The sequence below is a fragment of the Physeter macrocephalus genome, chromosome 14 (genome assembly GCF_002837175.3).
Source record: "Physeter macrocephalus isolate SW-GA chromosome 14, ASM283717v5, whole genome shotgun sequence".
NCBI lineage: Eukaryota > Metazoa > Chordata > Mammalia > Artiodactyla > Physeteridae > Physeter > Physeter macrocephalus.
In genome coordinates, this window is record NC_041227.1 from 75,109,477 (window position 1) to 75,123,126 (window position 13,650).

Sequence of the window (13,650 nt, forward strand, 5' to 3'; positions counted from 1 at the left end):
ACAGGTCACCCGTACACACACACACACACACACACACACACACACACACACACACACACACACGAACCTCTTGGAGGAAGAAAATCAATGGGCAAATGAACACATACAGGGAAAGAGCGAACTTTCACTGAATACTTCTGGGTGCTGGGTAGTCAGTCATCTTACCATCATCCTGCGAGGAAGGCATTACAAGTGTCTCCACTACACAGATGAGGAGGTTGAATCTCAGAGAGGCTAAGTGACAGGCCTCTGTTAACGGAAAGCCACAGAGCTAGCATTTGAACCCAGGCCCAGCTGCCCCAAAGTCAAAGCGCCTTCTGTGGGCTGTGTGCGTGTGTATGTGTGTTCGTATCTGGAACCGTGGGGAGAATATGCATCAAAAGAGGTGGGGCTTTCTGGAGAGGTAGGTTTTACAGGAAAGGGTGGACATGACTTTGTAGTAAAGAAAATATCAGGTGTTCTTGGAGCAAAACATCTTAAAGACATGGTGGCGGTGGTGTGTGTGCGTGTGTAGGTGGTAGAACTTCAGTGGTGGCTGCAAAGGCAGCAGTCCTGTTGGAGCTGGAGCTGGAGAAAGCAGCTGAGCAGCATGAATGTGATCTAATGGGAAGTGAGGGGGCACTGCTGGGAGTGAGGCGAGGACAGCAATCACTGAGGCAGTTTCCTCTGGAGTTTAGGATGATCCTCACCACCCCTCACTACCTCCCATGTTCCTCACACTTCCACATCCTTCAAGGCAAGTGTTAACCCAGATTTACTGACGGAGGCTCTGGGAAGGCTCTGAGAAGTTCGATAACCTGCCCAAAGTTACACGGTTGGTAAATGGCTGAACTGGGATTTTATTCCAGGTCCATCTGATGCCACAGACCGTTCTCTGCACTGTTCCCCTATGCCTTCAAAGAGACATACAGCTCACAGGCTTGCCCCGCAGGCATGCCCACATCGGCAGAGCAGACTGGAAAACTTGCGAGGGAGTCAGGTTCAATGACAAGCGGTCACGTTCAGAGGCGGAAACCCTTCAAGGAGCCCCAGAGCTGGGTTCTGGCCTGGATCTGCCTGCAGGACCACGCTAGGGTGTGGCTCAGCCCAATTCCCACCTTCCTTCTCGCCGAGAAGTGGGAGCACACAGCCCAGGCCTCAGAGCAGCACTCCACCGAGTGGCCATGGCTCCCCAGTGCCCATTCCAGGGGTGTCTCTTGCTCTGCAAGATGCCAAGGAGCCCCAGGAGTGCCCTGTGCTTCGGCCATCCTGGGCTTGGCCTGCCCACCTGACGCCTATACCTGAGACAGCGTTACGACTGCTCTGTCTCCTCCCTATTTGCTGCCAGTGATCCTCCTGAGGAGGCCTGAGGCCAGCTCCTATCGTGGAGTTGTGACAAAGAGTCCCAGGGTAGGCACTTAGGTTTTTGTTGGGGAAGTGAACACAAAGCTTGACTCCTAGAAGTGCTGCTGACCAAGGCAGACAGAAAGGCCCAAGGAAGTTAACGTTCTCCAGGAGCTTCCCGTGTTCCAGGTTCCTTCCTATCCTCATCCCATGTAGGCTCCATAATCACTTGGGAAGGAAGGTATGATGGATCCCCGTTTTGCAGATAAGCAAACTGAGTCTCAGAGATGTTAAGTGCCTTACCCAAGATCTATGCAGCTGGTGAAGGAAGCTGGGGGTTCCCAGCAGAGCTGTCAGAAGGAGGTTGGAGGAGGCTGGGGTATCAGTGGGCACTGGGTTTGCTCTTAGTTTCTTCCTGGCCTAGTTCTCCCTCCCTATGTCTGTTTCGTCTTCTCTGCAGGTACTTCAGGTCATGCCTTCTGACAGCTTCTTCTTTTCCATTGTCCGAGACCCAGCGGCTCTGGCCCGCTCTGCCTTCTCCTACTATAAATCCACATCATCGGCTTTCCGCAAATCACCATCCTTGGCTGCCTTCCTGGACAATCCCCGAGCCTTCTACCATCCCGGGGCCCGTGGGGACCACTACGCACGCAACTTGCTGTGGTTCGACTTTGGCCTCCCCTCTCCCCCAGAGATGAGGACCGAGAGGGGGAGTCCTCATCCCCCCAGAGATCCCAACCTGCCGCAGCTGCCTTCTGGTGTCGGCCCGCGAGCCCACGCCTCGGATCCCAGTGCTCTCCTCCATCCCGTCCCCACTGTCGCTGATGGTCACAGCCAGACATCCAGCTCTGCCTCTTTAGATTGGGGGTCTTCATCCTTCATCCAGTGGCACCTGGCCTGGCTGGACTCTGTCTTTGACCTGGTCTTGGTGGCCGAGTACTTTGACGAGTCATTGGTCCTGCTGGCAGATGCCCTGTGCTGGGGTCTAGATGACGTGGTGGGCTTCATGCACAATGCTCAGGCTGGAGGTGGGCAGGGCGGAAGAGCTGTCGGCGATGGTGGACTGACTGCTGAGGACAGGCAGCTGTCTGCACGGGCCCGAGCCTGGAACAACCTGGACTGGGCTCTCTATGTTCACTTCAACCGCAGCTTGTGGGCCCGGATAAAGCAATACGGCCAGAGCCGGCTGGACAGTGCTGTGGCGGAGCTCCGGGCTCGCCGAGAGGCCCTGGCTAAACACTGTCTGGTGGGCGGTGAGGCTTTAGACCCCAAGTACATCACTGACCGGCGCTTCCGCCCTTTCCAGTTTGGGTCAGGTAAGGTTTTGGGTTACGTGCTTCGGCGTGGCCTGAGCCCCCAGGACCGGGAGGAGTGTGAGCGGCTGGCCACCCCTGAGCTACGGTACAAGGACAAGCTAGATGCCAAGCAGTTCCCCCACACAGTCTCTGCGCCCCTCAAGACTTCAAGGCTACCCTCCCCCTAGGCATCAGACCACTAAGTCTCAGGCTGAAAGGCAGCTCAGCCACAGGGGCACAGTGACGAGAGTGAGGCAGCCAGATGCCCTTTCTGCTTCCCCCAGAGACCACGTCTGCTCCCCAAAGGACCGGTGGAACTTTGCACGGATGTGGGCCCCACGTCCTCCAGCCTGTGCCAAGGAATCCTAGTCCTAGAAGCATCCTCCCCCCATCTTGCCCCTTTCCCTTTCCAGCACCTCGCCGCCCCCCGCCCAGGTCCAAACAGCACTCTCAAAGCCCCCCGGAGGAGCACACCGTGGGGTACGGCAGAGATTGTCTGGGACACAAGGGACAGGAATAATGCGTTCATCTATGAAATATTTGTTACTGGGCTATACTCATTTCACTATGAAATGTTTGCTGAATGAATAAATAATTTGAAACTTTGACCTGCTCTATATAGGGCGGAAGGGAAGGGGATGGAGCATCTTCCTGGGAGAAACGGGGTTGGAGGGAGTTCTCTTCAGAGCTCTTCTCTAAGAAGGGGTCTGTCTGCAGTCTCACCTAAACCCTTCGCGCAGCAGCCTAACCACAGGCACACGCCGCTCCCCTGGTCCAAAATCCGGTCGCCCACAAATTCCGGCGCCTCCGAGGCCACGCCCCTTCCCTTCCGCTTCCCGTGTCTCTCCAGTCATTCGGCCCAGCACCCCGGTTCCGGCCCCACGGGGTCTCGGTTCCGGGCTCGTTGCCCCGGTTCCCGGCCCCGGCTGGTCTGTCGGGCCGGTCCGGCCGCGCGCAGCACCGGTCGGGGCTCGGGGCTCCCCGGGCCCACCCCAGCGGCCTCCTCGCCCTCCGCCGGCCACGGCCCACCTCGCTCCCCGGCCCGCGCCGCCCTCGCCGCCCATGGAGTCCCAGTGCGACTACTCGATGTACTTCCCGGCCGTGCCGCTGCCGCCACGCGCGGAGCTGGCTGGGGACCCGGGCCGGTACCGGGCGCTGCCCCGGCGCAATCACCTCTACCTGGGGGAGACTGTCCGCTTCCTGCTGGTGCTGCGCTGCCGGGGCGGCGTGGGGTCCGGCGCCGGAGGCGGCCCGGGCTTGGGCTCCCGAGTGGCCTGGGCAGAACTGGCGACCGCTCTGGCCGCCCTGGCCTCGGTCAGCGCCGGAGGGGCGCCCGTGGGCGGTGGCTCCGGCGACCAGGATCCCGAACCCCCGGGGGGCGGGGACCCTGGTGGTGGGGGGTTGTTTCGAGGCTGCAGCCCCCTCCTCACCCACGGCCCGGGCCCTGCTACCTCAGGGGGAGCGACCACGGTGAGGAGCTCGGGGCGACACGGCGCAGGGCGGAGGGGCGGTCTGCTGGGCTCCAAAGACCGGAGGGGAGAGGGACGCTGGAGGGAAGCGGGAGGCCGATGACGGGTGAGGAGAGGGGAGGGCGAGAACCACGTACCGCAGATCTTAAAGGGAACGCTGGCGCTGCGGGCGGCCTTGACTCTTCTGACCTCTTCACCCTTTTCACAACCCAGCTGCCTGTGGAGGAACCAATTGTGTCCACAGATGAGGTCATCTTCCCACTCACCGTTTCGCTGGATAGACTGCCCCCAGGGACACCTAAGGCCAAGGTAAGGCTGGCACGGGGTGGAGCTGTTGTCCTAATTCAGACGCCCTTTCTGAGGCTGGCTATGTCTCTCTCCTCTCGATTGTGGTCCTGTGTCCCTGTGCTCAGATTGTAGTGACCGTGTGGAAGCGGGAGGTTGAGGCACCAGAGGTCAGAGATCAAGGCTACCTGCGCTTGCTGCAGACCCGATCTCCCGGGGAGACCTTCCGGGGCGAGCAGAGCGCTTTCAAGGCCCAAGGTGGGGAGGAGAATGCAGAGAGGAAATGCTGGAGTCTGGAATTTGGGGGACAGTGGAGGGGTGATACTGGCGAGTGCCCAAGCTGTGGGTTGGAATGAGGCTCACCCAGCCCATCATCTCTTGCCTCCCTCCGCCCTCTCCTGCAGTGAGTACCCTGCTGACTCTGCTGCCCCCTCCAGTTCTGAAATGTCGCCAGTTCACTGTGGCTGGAAAACACTTGACCGTGCTCAAGGGTGAGCAGACTGGCGGCTCAGGTCTTGGGTAGCAGCAAGGGCACTGACTGGGTGTCAGTTACTCTGGTGGGGATAGATCCATTTTAGGGGGGAAAAGGTGGGGTCCAAGGGGTCCAGATACTCTGAGCTGAGCTGGTTACCTCCGACAGTGCTGAACAGCTCCTCCCAGGAGGAAATTTCCATCTGGGATATCCGCATTCTCCCAAACTTCAATGCCAGTTATCTGCCTGTCATGCCCGATGGCTCTGTGCTGCTGGTGGACAATGTCTGGTGAGGTCCTGGGGAGGGGCAGGGCCGCACAGTGGTGGGGATGGGGGCAGGGCCGAGAGCTCTGGCGTGGAGAGATCCAGCTCTGGTCCCTTTCTTCTGAACTAGTCACCAATCTGGGGAAGTCTCCATGGGCTCCTTCTGCCGGCTCCCTGGTGCCTCTGGCTGCTTCCCCTGCTTGCTCAGTGCGCTGGAGGAACACAACTTCCTGTTCCAGCTCAGAGCGGGTGAGCAGCCCCCTCCAGGGGCCAAGGAGGTGAGTATAAGGGACTGGTGTGTTCAGGAGAAAGGGTGAGACAATGCAGTGGGAGGAAGAGGCCAGGGGCTTGACTAAGGGGAGAGGGAACCTCTGATACACGTGATGTTTCCCTTTGTCCCTCTGGCAGGGCCTAGAAGTTCCCCTGATCGCTGTGGTTCAGTGGTCCACGCCGAAGCTGCCCTTTACCCAGAGCATCTATACCCACTACCGGTGAGTTTTTGGGACACCCCACCCTGGCCCCACCTGGGCACCATCCTGTTCATCTTTGTTTCGAAACACACACATCCTACTTCCCTCTCTCTCTCACTGCTTCTAGCCTGCCCAGCATCCGCCTGGACCGCCCGTGCTTTGTGATGACTGCTTCTTGTGAGTCCCCTGTTCGGACCTACGAGCGTTTCACTGTCACCTATACGCTGCTCAACAATCTCCAAGACTTCCTTGCTGTGAGGCTCGTGTGGACCCCGGAGCACGCCCAGGCTGGTAGGTGGCTGCCAGGCCTAACCCTGTCCCGAAGGAGGGGAGGGGAAGGGAAGCAGTCGCAGAGATGGGTAACAGTGGCTGGCTGCTTCGGCTCTGAACCGGGGTGGTGTCCACGGTGCCACAGTGGAGAGTTTAGAGAGGCCGCGGGGCAGAGTGATTTTAAGGGCCTTGACACTGGAGCTGGGCTCCCTGGTATGTTTGACTTGTACCTCGCCCACTTCTTAGCTGTGTGACCTTTGGTAGGTTACTTAACCTCTCTGAGCCTCAGATTTCTCATCTCTCAAACGGAGAAAATAATACCTCGTGGGGCTGTTACAGCGACTTAGTAAGTTAATATTATGTGAAGTGGTTAGAATAGGTCTCGATACACGTAAGCATTAGCTATCGTCATTTATAAAATTCAGCAAACAATAGCATATACTCAGTTTACTCCACAGAGTGGCTCTGAGGATCAGACAAGACTGTGCTCGTGAACGCCCTCTGCGAACTGAGGAACACCATACAGATGTGTTTCCCAGCCCCCGTTTCTGCCCCCCAGGAAAGCAGCTGTGTGAGGAGGAGCGCCGGGCCATGCAGGCAGCCCTGGACTCCATCGTCTGCCATACACCCCTCAACAACCTCGGCTTTTCCCGGAAGGGCAGCGCGCTCACCTTCAGTGTGGCCTTCCAGGCTCTGAGGACGGGGCTCTTCGAGGTGGGCTGGTGGGGGCCGGGCTGTGTGCTGGGTGAGGCAGAGCGTCAGGTGGAAGGAGTCAGGGCTGCTGGCTTCTGTGGCTGAAGCATAATGAGTGGTGCTACAAAGCCGCGCGGAGGGAAGGTGGAATTTAGATCCGACTTCGGCCTGTCAAGTGGGGAAGATGACCTGAAAGGAGGTCGGGGGCCTGGAAGCCGAGCTGGGTGGCTGATCCATGTCTCCCTACCCCAGCTGAGCCAGCACATGAAACTGAAGCTGCAGTTCACCGCCAGCGTGTCCCACCCTCCGCCCGAGGCCCGGCCTCTCTCTCGCAAGAGCAGCCCCAGCAGCCCTGCCGTCAGGGACTTGGTCGAGAGGCACCAGGCGAGCCTGGGCCGCTCTCAGTCCTTCTCCCACCAACAGCCCTCCCGCAGCCACCTCATGAGGTACGGAACCGCGGGAGGGGGGCCAGTGGACTTGGTAGAGGCCGGAGTTGGAGAGGGAGCAGGAAGGGGCCCTGGGTCCAACCAGAGCTCATAGCCTCTGCCTTCCCCCAGGTCGGGCAGCGTGATGGAGCGCAGGGCCATCACGCCCCCCGTGGCCTCCCCTGTCGGCCGCCCCCTCTACCTGCCCCCGGACAAGGCTGTGCTCTCTCTGGACAAGATCGCCAAGCGCGAGTGCAAGGTCCTGGTGGTGGAGCCCGTCAAGTAGCACCATCCAGCTCTCCTCCCTCTCACACTCCTGGAAACCAACAGCCCCCGGAGCGGCGCTCCCTCCAGGCTGTGCCTCCCCTGGGATGCCCCCCACCGAGGGTGAGGAGGCCCTGTACGGCCGCCTGTCTGTCTGTGTCTGCTGAAGAGGGACGAGGGAAGAAGCTGTGAAACGGACAGGGGTGGCTGCGGCGTGAAAGCAACAGTATTTCCCGGACCTCCTGGGGGGGCTGGCCCCACCCCTCGGCCAAGGCAAGGGCTCCAGGAGCTCCCTTGCCCCCTGCCTTGCACCCTGGTTCTAAGTTTACAAGTGTTTTTCCTCGTTCCTTTAAGTTGTCTTCCCTGCCTCTGGCATTCCCTCCCTCCCTCCCACCCGCAGGGCTGAGATCAGAGGGTGGTGATGGTAAAGGGACCCGACAATGACATGACCCTCCTGTCTCAGGTCAGGGGAGAGAGCTCGGTGGCCTCCCCTCGCCCTCATGTTTACGTTTGCAGTCTGAAGCACTTTATGTGGGGTTTTTTGGTTTTGGGGGTTTTTTTTTTGGTTTGGCTGTTCCTGTAACTTATTCTCCAACTACTGCTTCCAACTGAAAGAAGACTATTAAATGCCTGTTCAGGAGGGAGAAGAATGACTGTTCTTTGTGTGTTGGTGGCAGGAGCAGAGACCCAGGGGCTCAGCAAGATTCCCTTCAGCATGTACACCAGAGAGCTCCCCTCAGCTCCCTTCCCACCCATTTTTTTTCCTTCTGAGTCCCAGTTTTAGATGTCTAGAGGTGGCCTTGCTCCACTCCTCTGGGCTGAGGCCCTAGAAGCTGGAAGACACATGGGGTGTGACCCTCCTCCCCCAATACACACGACACATCCCTGGGCCTGGGAACATGAGACTCACGTTTATTAGGAGGGAAGGTGAGGAGAGGGAGGTCCCCTCGCCCTCACTCTCCTTAACATAGTACAGAGTCCCCAAGCCTCTGCCCTTCCCGGTAGGGGTGGGGAAGTGGGTGAGCAGACAGCCTTAGTTCTAATGGCAATCAAGAGAGAGGCGGGGGGAGGTCTGCGTCTTCCTCATCACAGAGGCTCACGGCCCCATCCACCTCTGCCCCTCGCCCTCCGGCAGGCTCACACGTCAAGGGGCTCCCGGCCTCGGTTCGGCCTCTTCACCACAAACACCCTCTGTCCCGACACGGTCACCAGCAGCGTGTGTTCTCCAAAGACCACTGGAGGGGAGACACACCTTCCCCCGCCCCGGGAGAGGGAAGGGAGCAGAGAGTTAGTGGGGTGCGAAGGCCTCCCTGGGGGTCACACACAAACTGGCTGGGCTCCAAAACCAAAGAAATTTGACAGTTCCAAGCTCAGAGATTTGAAGATGGAAGGTCTCCACATTAAATCCCCTTCCTTCTCTTGCTTTCTCACAATTCTGGTGCAGGGGTGAATACCAAGGGGGACAGCGTGGCCAGAACCAGGGACCCCAGGGAGGTGGTGGGTGGCTGGTAGGAGACAGGTGCTCTTCCCTGAGAAGCCTCGGGGAGCAGCACCCCCCAACACCGTCACCAGGGCCAGGGGCTCACCCGACAGGCGCTTGAAGGGTACGTTCGTGCTGTGGTGCAGCCGGAAACCGCAGGCCGTGCTGACCAGCTCAGAGATGGCGCTGGCTGCCTGCTCGTCATTCTCTAGATCCCCAGATGACTGCATGCAGACAGAGGAGGGAGGATGGCAGGAATTAGGGAACAGAATTGGGAGAAAATTCCAAGGATACTTTGGCTCTAGCACTTGTAACCACTTTCCAATACCCCAAGGTAACCCCCGGTTTTGGAAAGACCCACCTAAAAACTGCCCTGTGACGTTGTTGCCCCTGTTGATGCCATCCTGTTTGTCATCCTTAAAATACCGGGCTTCCTCCCGGGAAGCAGAGACTCTCATCCATTTCTTTACTGACGCTGTTTTCCTTAATCCCTGAATCTTGATTTCTCTCCCTGTTCCCACTTAATTTGATAAAACCACATTCTCAAACATCAGTGCCCACCCACCACAGACTTGTTCCAGGCGCCGTCTTTTCCTCAGTCTTCCCGTTTGTTGCCCTGTCTGCAGAATCTGAAACATAAACATCCCCTTTGTCCCTGAACCCCTTCCTACTACCTAGCGCTTGGGTCATGATGTCACAGTGACCTGGGCTTCCTCTTTTCTCGTGATGATCTCAACTTCCTCTTCCTACCTCCTCAATATGGGCCTCCCACTGAGTCAAATTCAGCACTCTTTGCTCTCTTGGACATTCTGTACCTCAGTTACCTCATCTGTAAATTGGGGACAACAATACCTATCTTATGGGCTTGTTGTGAGGGTTACGAGAGCATATTAGCAGATGCTTAGAATAACTCCTAGCATTATATATTTAATTGCTATTATTATAGCTCAAACTCAGTGTTTAAAGTTGAGCCACCAAAATTCCCCTTACCTCTCCCCCTCCCCAATCAACTTCCTTTCTTAAGTCCCTGTTTGTTAAGGCACCATCATTCTAGGCTTGAGTTCAAAGTCTTACAGCATGGAAAAGTTATCTCCTCTGTTACCTATCTCTAGTCATTACGAAGACATATTGAGTCTTCCTTTAAAAATCTCTTCTCTCCTTGATCCTTCTCACTGCCACCAGCTGTTTCATACCTAGATTTCGGCAACAGCATCCCTGCTTCTGAATCCCGCCCCTTCTGGCTCATCTTTACACCTAATAGAACAATTCCACTCAATCACTTCATCAGCTCATGTTTCTGTTCAAAAACCCTTCAAAGCTCCTATTACCCCCCCAAGATTAATCCACCGGTGTTAACCCAGCCTTGAAAGTCCTCCACAATCAGATCTTTCCTTACCATATCCTCTTCTTCCCCCAAACATTTCCAAATCTTTTCAACATAAACCCACCAGCAATTCAGACAGGCTGATGTCACACTCCTGCAACTATGTCCACCTCCCAGCCCTGAATATGCTCTTTCTTTTCTGCCTGTTCACAACCATCCATCTTTTAAGGCCAGCTGAATTCTTGCCTCTTCCAAGAAAGTTTCCTTGCCAAAACACAAGTTATAACACGAAGGGCTGAATCCTTCACTCTCTGGACTCCTTCAGTTATCTTTACCACGTGCAATACTTTGAACTTTTAACCTCAAGCCTTGTCTCTCTAGCTAGATTGAAAACCTCTAGAGAGCTGACACTATATTGTACTGCAGAACAAAATACCAAGCCTCTTCAAAAAATACCAAATAAAGGCATACTCAAGAATAACTCAGGTAATGTCAGTTATCAACAAACCTGTAACTAGTCTGACTTTGGTAAAGTCAGTAAACCTCTTTTACCTCACAACAGTTACAGGACTAAGACTCCAGAGATAGATTAATTGATTTAATTCCTGAATTTAATTCCTATATGCCAGGCATGATAACAGGTAAAGATCAAGAACAGAGACAAATCAGGCTAAACTGGGCAACAACGTTAGAAGGCATCATTGGAGGAGCCCCCCCTCCCTTTTCCAGAACGCACCGCCAGCACTGCGCCTTCACTCAGCACCAGGTAGCCGAGCTGGTCTGGGATTCGCTCCAGCCCCTGGGTCAGTGCAGAAGTCTAGTGGGTAAAGATGCAATCCGTGAGCAGCAGGCTAGGAGGACAGCCCTTGGCAAACCCAAGTCTCTCTCTTGACAATGGCCCCCCAGGCCTCTCTCCCCAGCCAGGGCCCTTCCAGACCCTCTTCCCTCTACATGGCCTTCAACACTGATCTTCCTGAGCCTCCATCAGTCCTTACTCTCTGCCCCTGGGCTCCACCGGCCTTCCACACCCCACCTTGGCTACCCCACGGACAACTCCCCTCAGCCCGGTCTCCAATTCCACCTGTGGCCCGCCGCTCCCCCTCAGATTACTCCCCAGCCTCTATACACCCTCCCACCGACCCCTGCTCAGCCCCCTACGTCGCCACCCCTCCATCTCCATTCCCTCTCGGTCCCGGGACGGATAGGAGGTGAGGGCGGAGTGCAGGCTCAGGACTGGGCGACCAAAGAGATGGGGGGGCAGGGACACTGAACCCCCGGCGCGTAGTCCCGCGCATGCGTCCTCACTCACCATCGCAGCCTTAGGTGCTGGGGGGCGCTCACTGCCAGACGTAGCTTCCGGCTCCAGTCCCCGGTGACGTGATTCCACCCGGCGGTCTCCTCCTCCTGCCTTGCACCGCCCGACTTGAGTCCCGCCCCCAGAATGCGGATTGGAGAGTGGCTACGTCATCAGACTTACTCTGCCAGTGTGGAGCGCCGCTTCCCGGAGACGCACGCGGATTGGCCGCAGACCCTCTTTAACATTCATCTCCTCTTCCCTCAGCCCCAAAGCGCCGAGATGGGGGGGCATGTCGGCGGAGGGGCGGGCCTTGGAGGGCGGGGCCGGAGGGAGGAGGTTGGGCTAAGGGTTTGCGCCTGCGCACACAGGCGGCCCGGGTTCCTCCTAGGGCTGGACCGCCTGCAGTGGGACAGTAAGAGTTAAAAAACGTGAAATGCAGATGAAGAGCTATTCAAATGCTACTCTTGTGCCTACTCCGGGCAGCTCTCTAAGACAGGAATTTGTTCCCAAAGTGGTTTTTTGTCCCGGGATTCTGTAAGAAACGGTGTGATGGTGCATTGATCCCTCGCTAGCCAAGGCAGCTGCAATACTGAATATTCTCTGCCAGGAATAATTAGAAAATGACCTTGGAGTCATTTTTAAATATATGAGTGTCATAGAAATTTTTAAATAGTTTTTAGGCCTGCTGCAATATTAATGTGCGTGAGGGAAAATGATAAGTAGTAATCAAACAGTAAATACTTGATGAGGATGTGGAGAAATTGGAGCCCTCATACATTGCTGGCAAGAATGTAAAATGGTGCAGTTGCTGTGGGAAGCAGATTGGCAAGGTTCCTCTAAAAGTTAAATATGGAGTTACTATATTTATAAATGAAAATTAAATGTAGAAAAGTTAAATATGGGGGCTTCCCTGGTGGCGCAGTGGTTGAGAGTCCGCCTGCCGATGCAGGGGACACGGGTTCGTGCCCCGGTCCGGGAAGATCCCACATGCCATGGAGCGGCTGGGCCCGTGAGCCATGGCCGCTGAGCCTGCGCGTCCGGAGCCTGTGCCCCGCAACGGGAGAGGCCACAACAGTGAGAAGCCCGCGTACCGCAAAAAAAAAAAAAAAAAAGCAAAAAGTTAAATATGACCTAAAAATTCCACTCCTAAATACATACCTAAGAGGATTGCAAACATACATTCACACATAACTTGTACACAAATGTTTATAACAGCATTATTGATAATAGCCCCGAAATGGAAACAACCTAAATATCCATAAACTGAAGACTGGATAAATGAAATGTGGCATGTCCATACAGCGGAATATTATCCAGCCATAAAAAGGAATCAAGTACTGATCTATGCTACAACATGGATAAACCTTGAAAACATTATGCTAAGTGAAAGAAATCAGACACACAAGGCCACATATTGTCTGGTTGTATTTATGTGAGATGTCTACACTGGGCAAATCCAAAGAGACAGAAAGCAGATTAGTGGTTGCCAGGAGCTGAGTGGAGGGGGAAATGGGGAGTGGCTCTAATGGGTGTGAAGATTCTTTTTGGGTGATGAAAATGTTCTGGAATTATAGAGTGATGATGGTTGCACAACCTTGTGAATGTAATGAAAACCACTGAATTGTAAAGCTTAAAAGGGTGAATTTTACATATTTCAACAACATAAAACAAAGTGTTGTTGCTTGAGGAGAAAACTAATTAGAGAAGATGGATGCCTCTTTTAAAGATGAGGTATGATTATAATATAAAATTTAAATTGCAGGAGGATGTAGAGAAAGTTCTGTGGGGATGCTTGATTTGCAAAGCCTTCCCTCGCCTTAGATATTGATGACAGTTTGTGGTATCATTTTTTTTTTTTTTTTGGAACATACTGGTTCTGAGCGTTTTCATCTGTACACTGGCCTAACCCACTCATTAACCACCCTGTAATAGTATCCCCAGATACTATACAGATGAGGAAGTGGAAACAAGAGAGATTGAGCCTTGCTTGAGGCACACAGCTGGCAAGTGGCAGAGCCAGATTCCAGTCTAAGTCTGCTGATGCTGAGGCTGATGCTTTTTCCATTGCTCCATTGGCCAACTACTTTTTTTTTTTTTTAAGCTACATTTAATTTTACCTCAGAAATTCCCTGTTCTCATTTTACTTAACACAGAGGAAACTTTTACGGGACATTGCTCATCAGCCATCGTTAGAATTGTTTCATTTTCACAAACAGCTTGGATCATACTACTCATTTAGGGAGCAAAGTGTTTCATTCTTTCATTCAACCGGTGCTATTGAGCACCTTCTATGTACCAGACACTCTTCTTGGAATTGAA

General features: G+C 54.9%; 3 protein-coding genes across 3 annotated transcripts; 2 read left to right on the forward strand and 1 right to left on the reverse strand.

Annotated features, from left to right (window-relative positions):
* Window positions 1–41: 41 nt before the first annotated feature.
* On the forward strand, window positions 42–3,392 carry GAL3ST4 (galactose-3-O-sulfotransferase 4). Its single transcript, XM_024122391.3, has one exon. The coding sequence runs from the start codon at window positions 1,760–1,762 to the stop codon at window positions 2,804–2,806; it is 1,047 nt and encodes a 348-aa protein (XP_023978159.1). The 5' UTR covers window positions 42–1,759; the 3' UTR covers window positions 2,807–3,392.
* Window positions 3,393–3,487: 95 nt separating this feature from the next.
* On the forward strand, window positions 3,488–7,994 carry TRAPPC14 (trafficking protein particle complex subunit 14). Its single transcript, XM_007119986.4, has 11 exons — window positions 3,488–4,088; window positions 4,301–4,396; window positions 4,501–4,630; window positions 4,777–4,863; window positions 5,013–5,133; window positions 5,239–5,386; window positions 5,517–5,599; window positions 5,706–5,869; window positions 6,408–6,562; window positions 6,794–6,987; window positions 7,099–7,994. The coding sequence occupies exons 1-11, from the start codon at window positions 3,681–3,683 to the stop codon at window positions 7,250–7,252; spliced, it is 1,740 nt and encodes a 579-aa protein (XP_007120048.1). The 5' UTR covers window positions 3,488–3,680; the 3' UTR covers window positions 7,253–7,994.
* Window positions 7,995–8,124: 130 nt separating this feature from the next.
* LAMTOR4 (late endosomal/lysosomal adaptor, MAPK and MTOR activator 4) lies at window positions 8,125–11,441 on the reverse strand. Its single transcript, XM_007119985.2, has 4 exons — window positions 11,344–11,441; window positions 10,771–10,851; window positions 8,817–8,934; window positions 8,125–8,465 (listed from the first exon to the last, which is right to left on the reverse strand). The coding sequence occupies exons 1-4, from the start codon at window positions 11,344–11,346 to the stop codon at window positions 8,368–8,370; spliced, it is 300 nt and encodes a 99-aa protein (XP_007120047.1). The 5' UTR covers window positions 11,347–11,441; the 3' UTR covers window positions 8,125–8,367.
* Window positions 11,442–13,650: the final 2,209 nt, after the last annotated feature.